The 14,268-nt window shown below is 47.6% G+C and overlaps 1 protein-coding gene across 1 annotated transcript; it reads left to right on the top strand.

The window, feature by feature from the left end:
• The first annotated feature begins 307 nt into the window (after positions 1–307).
• LOC123125204 (dehydration-responsive element-binding protein 1B) lies at positions 308–1,393 on the top strand. The gene has a single exon (XM_044545731.1). It carries the CDS (start codon positions 579–581, stop codon positions 1,218–1,220), a length of 642 nt encoding a protein of 213 aa, XP_044401666.1. The 5' UTR covers positions 308–578; the 3' UTR covers positions 1,221–1,393.
• Positions 1,394–14,268: the final 12,875 nt, after the last annotated feature.

Raw genomic sequence — 14,268 nt, forward strand, 5'->3', positions numbered from 1 at the left:
TGCTTTGAACTTTTGACAAAAAAATTGACAAGGAAGACACAAGCCACAAAAAATATATTATTGAATTTGTATCTGAAAAGAAGCTTACCATGATGATATTTTTGTATTATAAACCGACCTTCAAAATATAGAGCTCTCTGAAAAATTGGACACAAGTTCTTAACCAACAGTCAAAACAAAAATTTACGCGTGAGTAGATAAGAACGAAACAGCTTTGAGTAGAGGGGGTACACGTGTTGCTCGGTGAGACAAAGGACGTGGAGCACACGCGCTTTTGCTTGCGGATGCAGGTGGGTGATTAACCCTGGCTGGCCGGTTACCCGCCAGTAATCATCCAACTAAACAAGATGTGAGCGTCAGCAGAAATTATTACTATAATAACCAAGAGAGGAAGTGGAACGCGCGCCATGAAGCTGCCTTCTTCTGCTGGCGCCAGGTAACCACCTTCCACCTGCCTATATATACTCCCCCGTCTCACTTCTCATTTTTCACAGACGAAACCCCACCGATCCATCGATCAAACCTCTCAACGCAGCTGCTGGTTCTTCCAGTACTCCACACTTACAAGCAGCATCTAGATGCCGTCTGGTCAGCAGGAGCAGCGGCACAGGACGGTGAGGTCGGAGCCGCCGAAGCGCCCCGCGGGGCGGACCAAGTTCCACGAGACGCGCCACCCGCTGTACCGCGGCGTGCGCCAGCGGGGCCCCGCCGGGCGGTGGGTCTGCGAGGTGCGCGTGCTCGGGATGAGGGGCTCCAGGCTCTGGCTCGGCACCTTCGTCACCGCCGAGATGGCGGCGCGCGCCCACGACGCCGCCGTGCTCGCGCTCTCCGGCCGCAAAGCCTGCCTCAACTTCGCCGACTCCGCCTGGCGGATGCTGCCCGTGCTCGCGGCCGGCTCCTTCGGCTTCGGCAGCGCGCGGGAGATCAAGACCGCCGTCGCCGTCGCCGTCCTCGCGTTCCAGCGGCAGAAGATTGTTCTTCCCGTCGCGTGCCCGGCGGCAGAGCCGGCCGTCGTCCCGAAGAGCGGCGCGCTCTTCTCCATGTCCTCCGGCGACTTGTTGGAGCTCGACGACGAGCAGTGGTTCGGCGGCATGGTCGCCGGGTCGTACTACGAGAGCTTGGCGCAGGGGATGCTGGTGGAGCCGCCGGACGCCGGAGCGTGGCGAGAGCAGAGCGAGCACAGCGGCGTGGCGGAGACGCAGACGCCGTTGTGGGGCTAATCGTTCAGCTAAGCAGAGCACAGTTGTACTGTACATAGTTGTTGTGTTGTGTTCTTCCCAATTTGGGAAGAAACAGAGTAGGCAGTTTGTTTATTGTCCATGAATCCAAATCAAATAGAGTATTAGTTTGAAAAAAAGAAACGTATCAAATATTTTATGAAAAGAAAATGATACATCGAAGAACGTCACTGTTGGTTGACAACTTGTGAAAATGAAGATTTGGACGGCTTGCAAATGGATTCCAAAACTAGAAGGTGCTCCACTCCGCACTATTTCTTTTCTTAGGAACTCTGTACTGTATTCGTCCATGTGTGGTGATCAGAACTGGCAAGCGTAAGAAGAACGGGCAACCGAGCTACCCTAGCGAGGACACGTAGTAATTTCGAAATTTATACTATAAACAATTGGAACTACTTGCAATAAAAAGTTAACAATAATCTATTGTTTGAGAAAAATCCATTCTTTTTTGAAGCGGTAAACAGTACAACAATTGTTCTACGATATTTTCAAACATACATATTAAATGGAATAAAATATGTACATGAAAAAAAAGGAAAAAAAGATAAACAAGGGATGCAACTATGCGATGAGATTACGAGATCAACTTTCTCACATCAACATCCTAGATGTGAGCCAACCCATTCCTTTGAAGCATCTAAATTCTGAGTAGGGCGTTTCGATGCCCAGACTCATCTGCACCCCGTTAGAAAAAAAATCGTAAAAAACTCAAAACAAATTTAAAAAATTCCAATTTGTTTTGTGTGGTAGATAATTTGATGCGTGAGACCCGCTCCAAATTGCATGTCATTTGGACATCTGAGCAGCTCTCAGCAAAAGACATAAATCGGGTCAAAATAGTACATGAACAGTAAATATTTTTACAAACCCCCAATTTGTCTTTTTACTGAGAGCTGCTCAGGTGTCCAGATGACTTGAAATTTTAAGCGGGTCTCACGCATCAAATTGTCTACCACAAAGAAAAAAAATTGGAATTTTTTTGAATTTTTCTAGTATTTGTTTTGATTTTTTTTCGTCAGCACGGGTGCAGAGATGGATTTTCGCTAAATTCTTGCTTTTTATCCCGGGCTCCAGATGGGAGAGATGTTACTTGGGCATGAATTTCCATAGGTTTATACTCTGAGCTTCATTTGTAAAGATTTTGCCATTTCTTTGGTTCCAAAAATTCAGCAACCCAAAATGATTATGCACATATTCTTTGGCAGCACCTTATGAAGCCTCTTTGCTTGTTTGGGGGAATACTGGTCCAACAATATTGAGAGAAAGAACAATCCCACAAAAGATGCAATGGCGTTTCTTCAGTTCATTCACTACAAAAGACACACTCATAGTGATAAAGAAACATTGATTTTCGTCTTAATAGGTTTCTTGTATTAATTATATCATGCAGTAAGAGCCAAAATGGTATTTTGTGTCTGAGTCTGTTGGCACATTTGCAAAGACATTTGAATAAGACACGTGCTTCTGAATCAGCTTTTAACCGGTTGTACATCTTCTTGGATGAGTATCCAGAGTTTTCCCTTGGCATGTCCATATATCCTTGACTTGGGTATTTGAGTGTTGAAAGATCAGCTCTTGAAGTTCATTGACTGGTCAACTCGGATGCCACATTGATACTTTTCCAACGTATCTACAATTTTTGATTGTTTCATACTGTTTTATTATCATTCCTGGATGTTTTATAATCATTTTATAGCAACTTTATATCATTTTTTGGGACTAACCTATTGACATAGTCCCAGTGCCAGTTGCTATTTTTGCTTGTTTTTTTACTTCGCAGAATATCAGTACCAAACGTCCAAATGCAGCGAAACCTTTTGGAGAATTTTTCTGCACCAGAAGACATCTGTTGGGCCAAAGAAGTACCAGAGGGGGGCTTCGAGGGGAGCACAGCCCACCTGGGCGCGCCTCGGGGCCCAGGCGCGCCCTGGTGGGTTGTGCCCACCTCGGACGCCTCCCGTACCGCCTATTTGCTCTATAAATACCCCGAAAATCCAAAAACCTTAGGGGTGTCGCCGAAACACAATTCCAGCCGCCGCAAGTTCCAAAACCACCCGATCCAATCTAGACACACGGAGGGGTTCATCATCCTCATTGGTGCATCTCCGATGATGTGTGACTAGTTCATTGTAGACCTACGGGTCCGTATGCAGTAGCTAGATGGCTTCTTCTCTCTTTTTGATTCTCAATACAATGGTCTCTTGAAGATCTATTTGATGTAACTCTTTTTAAGGTATGTTTGTTGGGATCCGACGAGCTTTGAGTTTATGACCAGATCTTTATATGCATGAAAGTTATTTGAGTTTCTTTGATCTCTTATATGCATGATTACTTATAGCGTCGTATTTCTTCTTCGAATCTTTGGTTTAGTTAGGCCGACTAGATCGACTTTTCTTGCCATGGGAAGAGGTGCTTTGTGATGGGTTTGATCGTACGGTGTTCTTTCCGAGTGACAAAAGGGGCAACAAGACACGTATGTGTCGTTGCTATTAAGGATAACAAGATGGGGGCTATTCCTACATGAATAGATCTCGTCTACATCATGTCATCGTTCTTAATGCATTACTCCGTTTCTCCATGAACTTAATACACTAGATGCATACTAGATAGCGGTCGATGTGTGGAGTAATACTAGTAGACGCAGGCAGGAGTCGGTCTACTAATCTTGGACGTGATGCCTATATAATTATCATTGCCTGGATATCGTCATAATTATTTGAGGTTCTATCAATTGCCCAACAGTAATTTGTTTACCCACCGTATGCTATTTTCTCGAGAGAAGCCACTAGTGAAATCTACGACCCCCGGGTCTATTTTCTCATCATATATTTTCAGATCTATATTGCTATTTGCCTTTTTATTTATTTGCATCTTTTATTTTCAGATCTATATTACCGAAAACCCAAAAATACCTCGCTGAATTTTATTTGCATCTACCAATCTATCACTTTACCAATCTTTTACCCTAGAGGGATTGACAACCCCTCTTTCGCGTCAGGTTGCAAGTATTTGTTCTTTGTGTGCAGGTACCGTTTATAAAGTGTTGCTTGGTTCTCCTACTGGTTCGATAACCTTGGTTTCATAACTGAGGGATTTACCTACCTTAGCTATACTGCATCATCCCTTACTCTTTGGGGAAAATACTGTCGCTGATACAAGACATCAAAAGGGAGGATCACACATCACAGCAAAACCAGCTGTAATTGTGTGAGGAGGGCGGGGGTAAAGTCAACGGTTTCAACAATTTAGGGTGTGTCTTAACTGGTATTGGAGTTGAGGGAGGTAAACTAAACGATATAGTAGTTGGGAGTTGTGCTTTGAAGTAAGCAAAGGGACCCTTGAGAAAAGCGTGCGGTCACACCGACACCGACTTAAGGCAAAGAAAATCAGCAAGGTTAAAAATCTTACTCATGAGCAAGCGATGTTATTGAAGTCATTGACTGTTACAAAGAAAGCTCAGCGAATTCTACTGGATCAGTGTTCTGATGAGCACTACATGGTAATTGATACTTAATCTATCATATTCAACTTGTACTTTTGTATATCATAAAAACTGAAAAATGAAGCCCACTGCGACTGGAAGGTAAAGGTAAACACAACATGCTCGTGCCAGCCAAACAACAATGAAATACAAGCCCCATCTCAAGAAGCTCGGCAGTTCTCGCGCCCATGCTCGACGCCGGTGAGCCCGAGACAGCCGCTGCCTGATCTCTCTGCTCTGGCAGCCTCCGCGCCCGCCATGACCAGATGAGGAACCCTCGCGCTGTGCTCTCTCTTCTTCTACTGATGTTCGTCATCTTCGGCTCCAGTCGTGAGCTGAGGGGGCCCATCTCCGCGCGGGTGGTTGATGTGAGGATCTCTTGCCTTCGCATGACCGCCCCCTCTCGACGGCGACTACCCCGGCTCTGCCGCCCGCCGCTCCCTCGGCCCTAAACCGACCTAGGATGATGCTCGTGGTGGGGTTAACAGCGACCGACTCGACAAGGGGAAGGCATGGCCCTTGGAAGTCTGGCGTCCCCGGCATTGAAGATGAGGACGACGATGAGCAGGTCCCTCAGGCGACAACGGCTGCCTCATGTGGCCTTGGCTCTAGCGACCCATTGTGGTTTGCCTCCATGATCTCTGATGAGGATGAAGACGAGGAGTTGGCACTGTGAACGCCCTTGTCCGTTGCCCTAGTCACGGGGTCACCAACCATGCTGTCTTGCTCCCTGCCAGCAACGGGGCCGTGGAGGAGCGCTCGGTGCCTGTGGGTCCTGGTGACCATGGCCATGTTCACTCGCCCGTGGAGAATCCTGGCGGACATGCTTGCCGGGCAACCAAATTATGTGCGCAGCCTTGCCTTCAAGCAGTGGGCACGGGAAGATGTTATCGGTGCCTTGCAAGAGACCATCTTGTGCAGGACTGCCGTGAGCCCTTCAGGTGCCTTGTTTGCCTGTGTGCGTCCTCGCCACCGGGAGCGGGACTGTCGGTGCCGTTCGATCATGCCGGATGCTCCCTCATACGATCTTTGCAACTCACCTCGTAGGTCACCTCATGCTTGCTCGTGGGCCGAGATTGTGGCGCAACCACCCATGGGAGATGATCGATGTGCATCATTGCGACATCCAAAGGTGCATGATGTCGTTCGCCATGTTCAAGAGTCATATGACACTTGCGATGCCCATCATGCCGATGCTGTTGTGTGTGATGACACTGATAAAGCCACGTTGGATCAGTGGTTGCAAGCTACTTTCGCATCTCAGTTGATGTTGTTTCACTCACAGATCCTGGACATGGTGGCTGAGGTGATCCAACCTGTGTGTGAGAAGGTTTTGTCCTTCAAGCTCTTGTCAGAGCATGTTTTCAGATTGGACCCTGCTCAAGTCACCTCCTGGACATGGACTAGAAGGCTTATTCGGTCCTTGCTACCCCGTGCATCGCACCTCGTCACCGTCTTCAATGGTGGCATCGGTTGCGGCCAGCCATGTGCTTTATGAGGATTGTCGTGCAGCTTATGAGGAGAAGGGAGGCTTGCTTGTCGTAGTATGCTCCAAAATAATGCAGAACGTTGCTTGACCTGAGGATGACACCAAGGTTATCCTTGTGGAAGACTAGACTGAAGCTAGGATTGAGCAAGCATGTGCTTCATCGTAGAAAGTGGTGGAAGTGTCTCCTTCTCTGGAGCATTTGGTGGAATCCTTGGCGATCTCATGTGTGGGACATGTATCATCTCTATCATATGAGCAAATGGAGGCGCCTGAGTCCGTAGTGTCAGCGGTTCCTGTGGTTGATGATGTCGTATCTGTGCTTCCTATTGATGATGCTGATGCGGCCAGTGATTTGGTCCTAATCCTTGGAGCATCTTGGTTGACGACAACTACATCAAGAAATACAATGAGTTTTACAACTTCCTTCATAAATGGATAGCTGGTCAGCCTGTATGTGACAAGACAAATCGCTGTCTCGAAGGAGAAACCAAGCCGGGAGAAGTCAAACAAGAACAAAAGCAAGAAAGGTGGTGCCATCCAGAAGACGTCCGCGATCTCATGATGGAGGGTGCCCTGCTTTTTATTATCGTTGTTTGTGTTCTCGTAAGGAATTTTGTTGTGTTCTACATGTGTTGAGGGTTGCAGTTGTTGTGTGTTGGGATAGCCGCATGTGCGGTTAAGGTGTTCCGCCTGGATTGAATTCAACATTACAGTCCCAAAGGAATCAATGTAGCTGTGTCAAGTGGAGATGCACACTTCTCTTGGAGATGGAAGAGAAGCGTTGTTTTGGGAGGACCGTCGGCTAGACGATTACTAGATTGAGGAGATTGCATCGCGGGATTATGACATGATGCATTCCCAACTTAGAGTAAGCACGACTGTGGACGGCAGATCGTGGGCAGCCGACATTGGGCCTAAACTAGACATTGACATACTTCTTGAGTATACATCGCTATGGCCAAGAGTTGAGGCAGTTTAGCTACAGGAAGTGGTGCCGGACATGGTGAAGTGGTCATGGGAGGCCAAAGGGAACAACACTGCTCGCTCGGCGTATGCGGTGAAGTTTGTGGGTCGGCAAGTTGTCCCGACGATAGAGTTTCTGTGGAAGTCTCGTGCACCTTTGCAATGTCGTTTCTTTGTGTGGTTGGTCGCAAGAAACATATGTTGGACTTCGGACAGCTTGTCCAGAAGGGGGATACCACACCAAGACACTCCATTGCGCAACCAGGAAGATGAAACACCGAATCACATCATTGCTACAATGTGTTTTCTTCATAACTTTTTGGCTGCAGGTGTGCACGACATTGTGTAAGACGGAATGGACACGGCCGCGGAGGACGATCTGCCGGCATGGATCTTGAACAAGAACGTGAAAGGAATGCAAGATAAAGACTTGCACGCGATTCTCACACTAGGTCTATGGGAGTTGTGAAAACTCCACAATGGTAATGTATTCGATGGAGAATCCCCATCGTTAGAGAGGATTTTGGGCAGGATTGTGAGTGAAGGCCAGCCATGGAAGATGGCGGGCACGCTTAACGCATACCTAGAGCAATTCTTTTTGTGGCTCATGTGTGGGCGATCAACGAGATGTGAGATGGGTAGATAGGGTGGATGTGGATGGGTGCGTTTGTTGTGCCACCCTCGGTAGAGGGATCTTGTACCTTGTCTTCTTCTTTATTACTCACTCCATCCGAAGATACTTGTCAGATAAATGGATGTAATCTTCCACAAGTATTTCCAGACGAAGGGAGTATATTATACACACGCTACATATGCGCATTCTAGAAAAGAAAGAAAAGGCATCTCAGCCATGCGCAGGAGAGCACACCCATGCAGGTCAACGCTAGGTAGCGACTAGTGAGGCTGGGTTCGACCCGCACAAAAATCCTGTCGCGACCCACTTTCTTCTGAACGACAAACCCCTCTCTCGCTCTAGCCTATCCCGTCCCCTCTCTCGCGAACTCCATGGCGACGGCGCCTTGATCTATCTCCCCATAGATGCCGCTATCCCTACTCGTCCAGTCTACCTCCCCTCCGTCCCTGGTCTACCTCGATTCGCCCAGAGGTAGCCCCCCCCCCTCGCCGTGCCACCAGAGGACCATCCTCCCTTCCATCCCCGTACTCCGTCCGCCCTCATCCTTCTTCCTCCTCCTATCGTTCCCCTTCTCCTCCCTTCCTTCCTGTCCTTCCTTCCCCTTCCTGCTCTCCCTCTTCTTCCCACCTCGTCGCTTCTCTTCGTGCGCCGCGGCCCCAAAAAGACAAGTAAAAACATGTGGGCGCGTGGGAGCGTGGGAGTGCGGGCGGGATGGGGAGCGAAAATTTTCATTCAAAATTCCACCGAAACTTTGGGTGCCTCTCTCTATCACCTGGTGGGGAATTCCCCCCTCTCCGCGCCACCACCGCCCTCTTCCAGCTCGGTTCCTACTCTTCGCCGGTTCTTACCCAAACCTCCACCCCCGCCACTGCCGCGTGTTCAGGACCGAGCGGACGGAGGACCCTTCCGCGACGCCTTATTTCTTCAGGTGAGGACCTAGCTATATCCGCCCCAACCCCCGATGACCACATCACCATGCTCCCTTCCTCCGAGCCATCACATCCCCGCCATCGGGGAAACCTATCCATTTATCGCCCTACGGCACCCCTCATTTCTCCCCGGGCTTGCGGCATTGGCAATTATTTCATCTGGAGGTAGCGGTGCATGGATCGGGCCTTGATATCAGGCGACTGTGGCGGGTGAACGACAAGCGGCGGCGGCCGAGGACCGAACCTCCCCACCTGCCCCCCGGTCTCTCCCCCCTTGCTCCCTCTTCTATGCACTCTCATTGATTCACTCCATGTCGCCTCGGGGCTCTCCTCGATCTGGTTCCTTCTCTCAGATCTGCTGCCATGATAAACAGCAGGTGCGGCCGAATGTGTTGTGCTGTTAGCGAGTAGCTGCCAGGAGATATCAGGGCCTGCACTGACAGAAGCCAATGTGTCGTGTTAAATTGATATTTTCAGTTCCAGCAACTGGGAAATGTACAACGTCTTTGCGCTTTGGTCATTCATGTGCACATCGTATATCTTTGGATAAGCGTACAGTTTTAGAGAGTAAAGGAGTATTGCTTTCCGCCCAGTGTAAGATTAGAGAATAAGATAACCACCTCCAGTTATATCCTATGGCCAACGTTATCCTGACGAGTTTATGTAAAACAAGGGCAAAAATACCTACTCCCTGCGATCCATATGTAGAATGGCACTTGCACTTATTATGGATCGGAGGGAGCACAAAATGTTTCTTGATTGACCAGTATGCATGATTAACCATGTTTAATCATTTGTTTTAAATGTGAGATATAGCCAATATCAGGATTATACATATGCCAGGTAGATTATACAAAAGTACACATGTTGAATAATTCCTCTTAGCAAACTAAACAGTAGTGGAAGTCAAATAAAATGGCGTGAACATATGATTATTATGATACAAAAATGAGGTTATGAATTATCATAGCTTCAAGCTTCAGGTAACAGATAATTATCTGGAGTAGATCATGCCTAATAATTGTCAGGAGTTACCTCACCGCCTCGTGGCAAAGAGGTTGTCATAACAAAACAACCTAATCACCTCTCATCCTTTTAACCAAACAAAAATCTGGGTCATCCTAACCTCCTCTCATATCCCTCCAACCACTCAGCCAATAAAGAAAAAGGATGTCCCCAACCAATCCCTCCTTGCCGTCGAACCAAATGCATCCTTAGTAATGGACATCCGGACTCGAGGATGTGCCATCAATCACCTCTACTGTGCTACAAAATTTGATCTGGGGCGAAGAGTTGATTTTGTAGGGAAACGTTGCATGGAAAACAAAAAAAAATTACGCACATGAAAGATCTATCAAGGAGATTGTTGGGGATATTACTGCTGGGCATAAACCGGCTAGGAGAGGCCGGGTTATCCCCATAATGAGTTACCATATTTGAAGCCCATGAAGACAAAGACGGTGGCGCTTTATGAAGGCCCAGGGCCCAAAGGCGGATTAAGGCCTGTAGATATAAACCGACATTGATATGTAACTTGTGTTGTAAGGTAGGAAGAGTAGAGACCGGGCCAGACACGATTATGATCCGGCCTCGGGATCCTGTAAACAGACGGGCGTCAACCCATGTATATAAGGGGACGACCCGGCGGCGGTTTAGGGGGAAGAAACAACAACTCGAGAGCCAGGCATAGCGGATTCGCTCCCTGGTCATTGAAACCCTAGCAATTCCACAACAACTGGATTAGGCCTTTACCTTCACCGCAAGGGGCCGAACCAGTACAAACTCTCTGCGTCCTTTGTCCGTTTTAACCCCTTTAAGCTAACCCGTCGCGATGGCTCCACGACTAAGTCCTTTCACTAGGACATCTGCCGTGACAAAACCACGACAGTTGGCGCCCACCGTGGGGCTATCGCACGATGGTTTCAAGTTCTTAGAGGGCAGCTTCGAACGGCTCAAGGGATACGCTGTGGGCCGGGTGACTAAGAGTCATCACGGCAAACTCTACATCGACGACGCAGGCTAGGGCCTCGAGGCCGGCTCAATTGAGTACGGGTACCGGGTCCCCTTCGGCGGCATCCACGTTTTCATTGGCAAGATCGGCGAACCGGGCCCTGAGCCGGACACCTGCACCGACATCATCGAAATGGCTCAGCGTGCGAGACCCGCCCGGATTCGGCCTGCCATGAAGCGTGCCTTCGTGGGAGTCATCCATGGGGCGGAATTTGAGGTTAGATCGGCATCTGGTGATGAGACCATCGTTTATTCTGGTGACGATTCATCGACCGGCGAGATCGAGTCATTGTACCAGTTACAGGATGCCCGGATTGGGGGCTTGGTCGTACTCGAACCAAAGCTACACCTCTTTATCGGCGCAAGGCCACCAGAAAAATCACTTGGGGCTTGGTCGTACTCGAACCATAGCTACACCTCTTGATCGACGTCAGGCCACCAGAAAAATCACTTGGGGGCTTGGTCGTGTCCGAACCATAGCTACACCAGAAAACTACTTAGGGGCCAAAGAGAGTGTTGCAAAAGAACAACTCAAACATAGGCACCCACAGAGCACAGCTCAAAATATTGCTTGGGGATTCTTTGTTATCGCAATGAACAAAGAATCTACACTTGTAATAGGCTATCAAGCCACGGCTTGGAAGCCTGGTGTATACACCTAAAACCCCGGGTTAGCCTGCCTTTTTTAAGTAAGTCACTCCATCCAGGTAAATCTGGTATGACCCGCCGAACTTTGACAAGTCAATCTCATAAGACCCTGAACTTGTCAAAGTTAAAATGACGATTGGTTAAAGATTGAGGTCCATCTTAAAAGGCTTTGTAAAATGGTTTAACTCAGCGGCCTGGCAGCCCATGAAAAGCCTCGAATTTGGGGCCTGGCAGCCCGTGAAAAGCCTCGACTACAAGTTTTCATATGCTTTTATTTGCCAAGTTTTTTCTCCTTTGATGAGATTTATGATGTTTTTGTTAAACCGGCGTTCATTAACCCGGTTCGGCTTTCAACTACAAAGTTGTCACTACATGATCACTTATAATCCGGAGTTTATTAACCCGGTCTGGTTTCGACTATAAGTCGCCAGTATTGAATATGGATAAACCGGTGTTTATCACAACCCGGTATGGTTTTATCATAAACTGACACAATATGAAAGGAGTTATCATTACTCAAGTTTGGGGTTATCACCCTCACTACAAAAGTTGGTCAACCAACATTGTGATTCAAGGACACAAGTATCATCTATTTTCATATTTGATTGTCTTTTTACAGTCTTGGTTATAAACCTTAGCTATATCTCTGGGCATCATGACCCGTCCGGCGGTAAACCGCCAGGACACTTTCAAACTTTTTGTATGCAGGAGCAGCTACGGATTATGAAAGTCATATATCTTAAGCATGGCGAATTAATAAGTATCAGGCAAAATAAATATGCACGAAGGCATAACAGACCAAGTGTTTGAACTAGCCTATTACAAGGCGTTTCAGTGCCCAAAAGAATAATTGTTTTTCGGCAAGTATTGCGGTTCGCAGAAGGCTAACCCGGCCTCCGGATCATGATTCGTCACCAGGTTAACTTGACGGCTGCGGATCATCTTGCACCGGTTCATCCTCCTCATCTCTACCCAGCGGCTGGAAGTCAATAGTTGCCTAGTCGATCCCAGTTAGGGCTTGAAACACAGCTTCGTCGCTTATAAGGGTGGACGGTTCAATGTCAGGGGCATAGGTGTGCTTACGAATTGGCGGGATAAGATTTTGAACCTCGGGAGTTGGTGCAGCAACCCGTTTGTTGTTGACATCATAACTCGCCTGATAATGTGAAAGATCAGCTTCTTCAGCCAATTGGCAAGCGAGTGGACGCACTTCCCAGTTTATGGCTCGGAGGTCATCATTGCCAAATTCTGATCCGTCTTCTTTCAAACTAGGATAGCCTTTGCTCACATCCACAGGATCAAGATCAGGCACCCATGCTTTTGCCCGGGTTAGTGCCGTCAGAGCACCAGCCCTTGCAGCAGATCGCTTTAGCTCCTCTACCCGGGCAGGCAGCATTGACAACCTTTCTAAGGTTTCGTTGATTAAGGTTGGGGGCGGCTTGTTGTGAGAAGCAGTGCAGATGATCCGTTGCGCGCCGGTATATACCTGCTCTATAAGAGTATAGGCAGCCTTCAGTTTCTTCTGTACGTCAGAGCCCAGATGACTAATGCGAGTTCCTGCATTATTACAAATATCAGTAAACCGACAATGTATGGGATGATGTGTTGAAAACTTAAAGACGGGATATTTACCAAACACGGCAGCAGTCATGGCATGTATTTGCCGTTTTACACCAGTCAGCTCGTCTACCACCTTTTTAAGAGCTGCTTCTGCGTCCTTGGCTCTTTTTTGCAATGCGGATCTTTCTGTGTCCCAATCCGCCCGCTCCTTGTTAAAACTCTCCTTCAGCTTTTCCATAGCGGCTAAGGCACTGGTCAGCTCATCTTTGGCTTTGGAGGTTTCTGCTTGCTGGGACTTGATGTTCTCTTGCAAATCAGCGGGTTGAGCTTCCTTTTTGCTCAGCTCAGCCTATAAGAGACAGACATGTCATGAGTGGGCAGTACATATTTGAAGTACCAAGCACATAACAAGTTATGCACCTGATACTTGGGGGCTAATGCCTATTTGCTCATTATCAGAAATTTCTACAAGTCCCAAGCACAATACAAGTATTATTCTTGGCACTTGGGGGCTAATGTATGATTGTTTAAAGTAACATTATGGATTTTCTTCTAAAAAGTCCCGGTTTACCTTGACAAGATAAATCGGCCCTTGGAGGCTAAGCATGCAAAATTGAGATATTACAAAGTCCCGGTTTAGATTGATATCATAAACCGTCACTTGGGGGCTACTGGAGTTGATATTTGGAATTGGGTATAAGAGGGAAAACAGTTATGAAGAGTTAAGCACCAGTTACCTCGTACCGCTCTTTCATCAAATTTACTAAGCCGGCCTCATAGTCGCGGCTTGTGTACAGACGGTTCAAGAAGCCAGAGTGAATGTCTTGCGCGTTGAGATGGGCGTAGCTTGACAAGTCTGTGTTCCATTTGCCTTTGCCCATAGCAGAAAGTTCATCCTTGGCACTATGCTTGGATAAAGCGACAGGATTGCCAGGAGCAGTATGGCCAAAGCTAGTAATCATGATGTCGTCTTCCTTGTCACCAGCAGCTTTCACTGGAGTTGACGGTTTATCAGTCGCTTTAGCTGGACTTGCCGGTTTATCAGTGTCTCGGACCGGGCTTGTCGGTTTATTGGACTGGCCTGATGGGGCAACTTCTGCTTGTTCAACAACGAAGTCATAATCTTGTGGTGGCGGATCATCATGTATAACATTAGCATTTGTTCCTTCCAGATCTAGAGTCTTCTCCGGTTCAATAACTACATTATCATCAGCCGGTTTATTTAACCGAGCCTTCTTGTTGGGTCTAGGCTTGGCACTGAGAAGAATAAACATGTCAATACAGCAGGTGAATATAAGATATCAAGGATAAAATTA

Source organism: Triticum aestivum, chromosome 5D (genome assembly GCF_018294505.1).
Source record: "Triticum aestivum cultivar Chinese Spring chromosome 5D, IWGSC CS RefSeq v2.1, whole genome shotgun sequence".
In the NCBI taxonomy this organism is placed as follows: Eukaryota; Viridiplantae; Streptophyta; class Magnoliopsida; order Poales; family Poaceae; genus Triticum; species Triticum aestivum.

Excerpts from the sequence above, each read along its gene's own strand:
- LOC123125204 (XM_044545731.1), top strand. The coding sequence starts at position 579 with ATGCCGTCTGGTCAGCAGGAGCAGCGGCACAGGACGGTGAGGTCGGAG.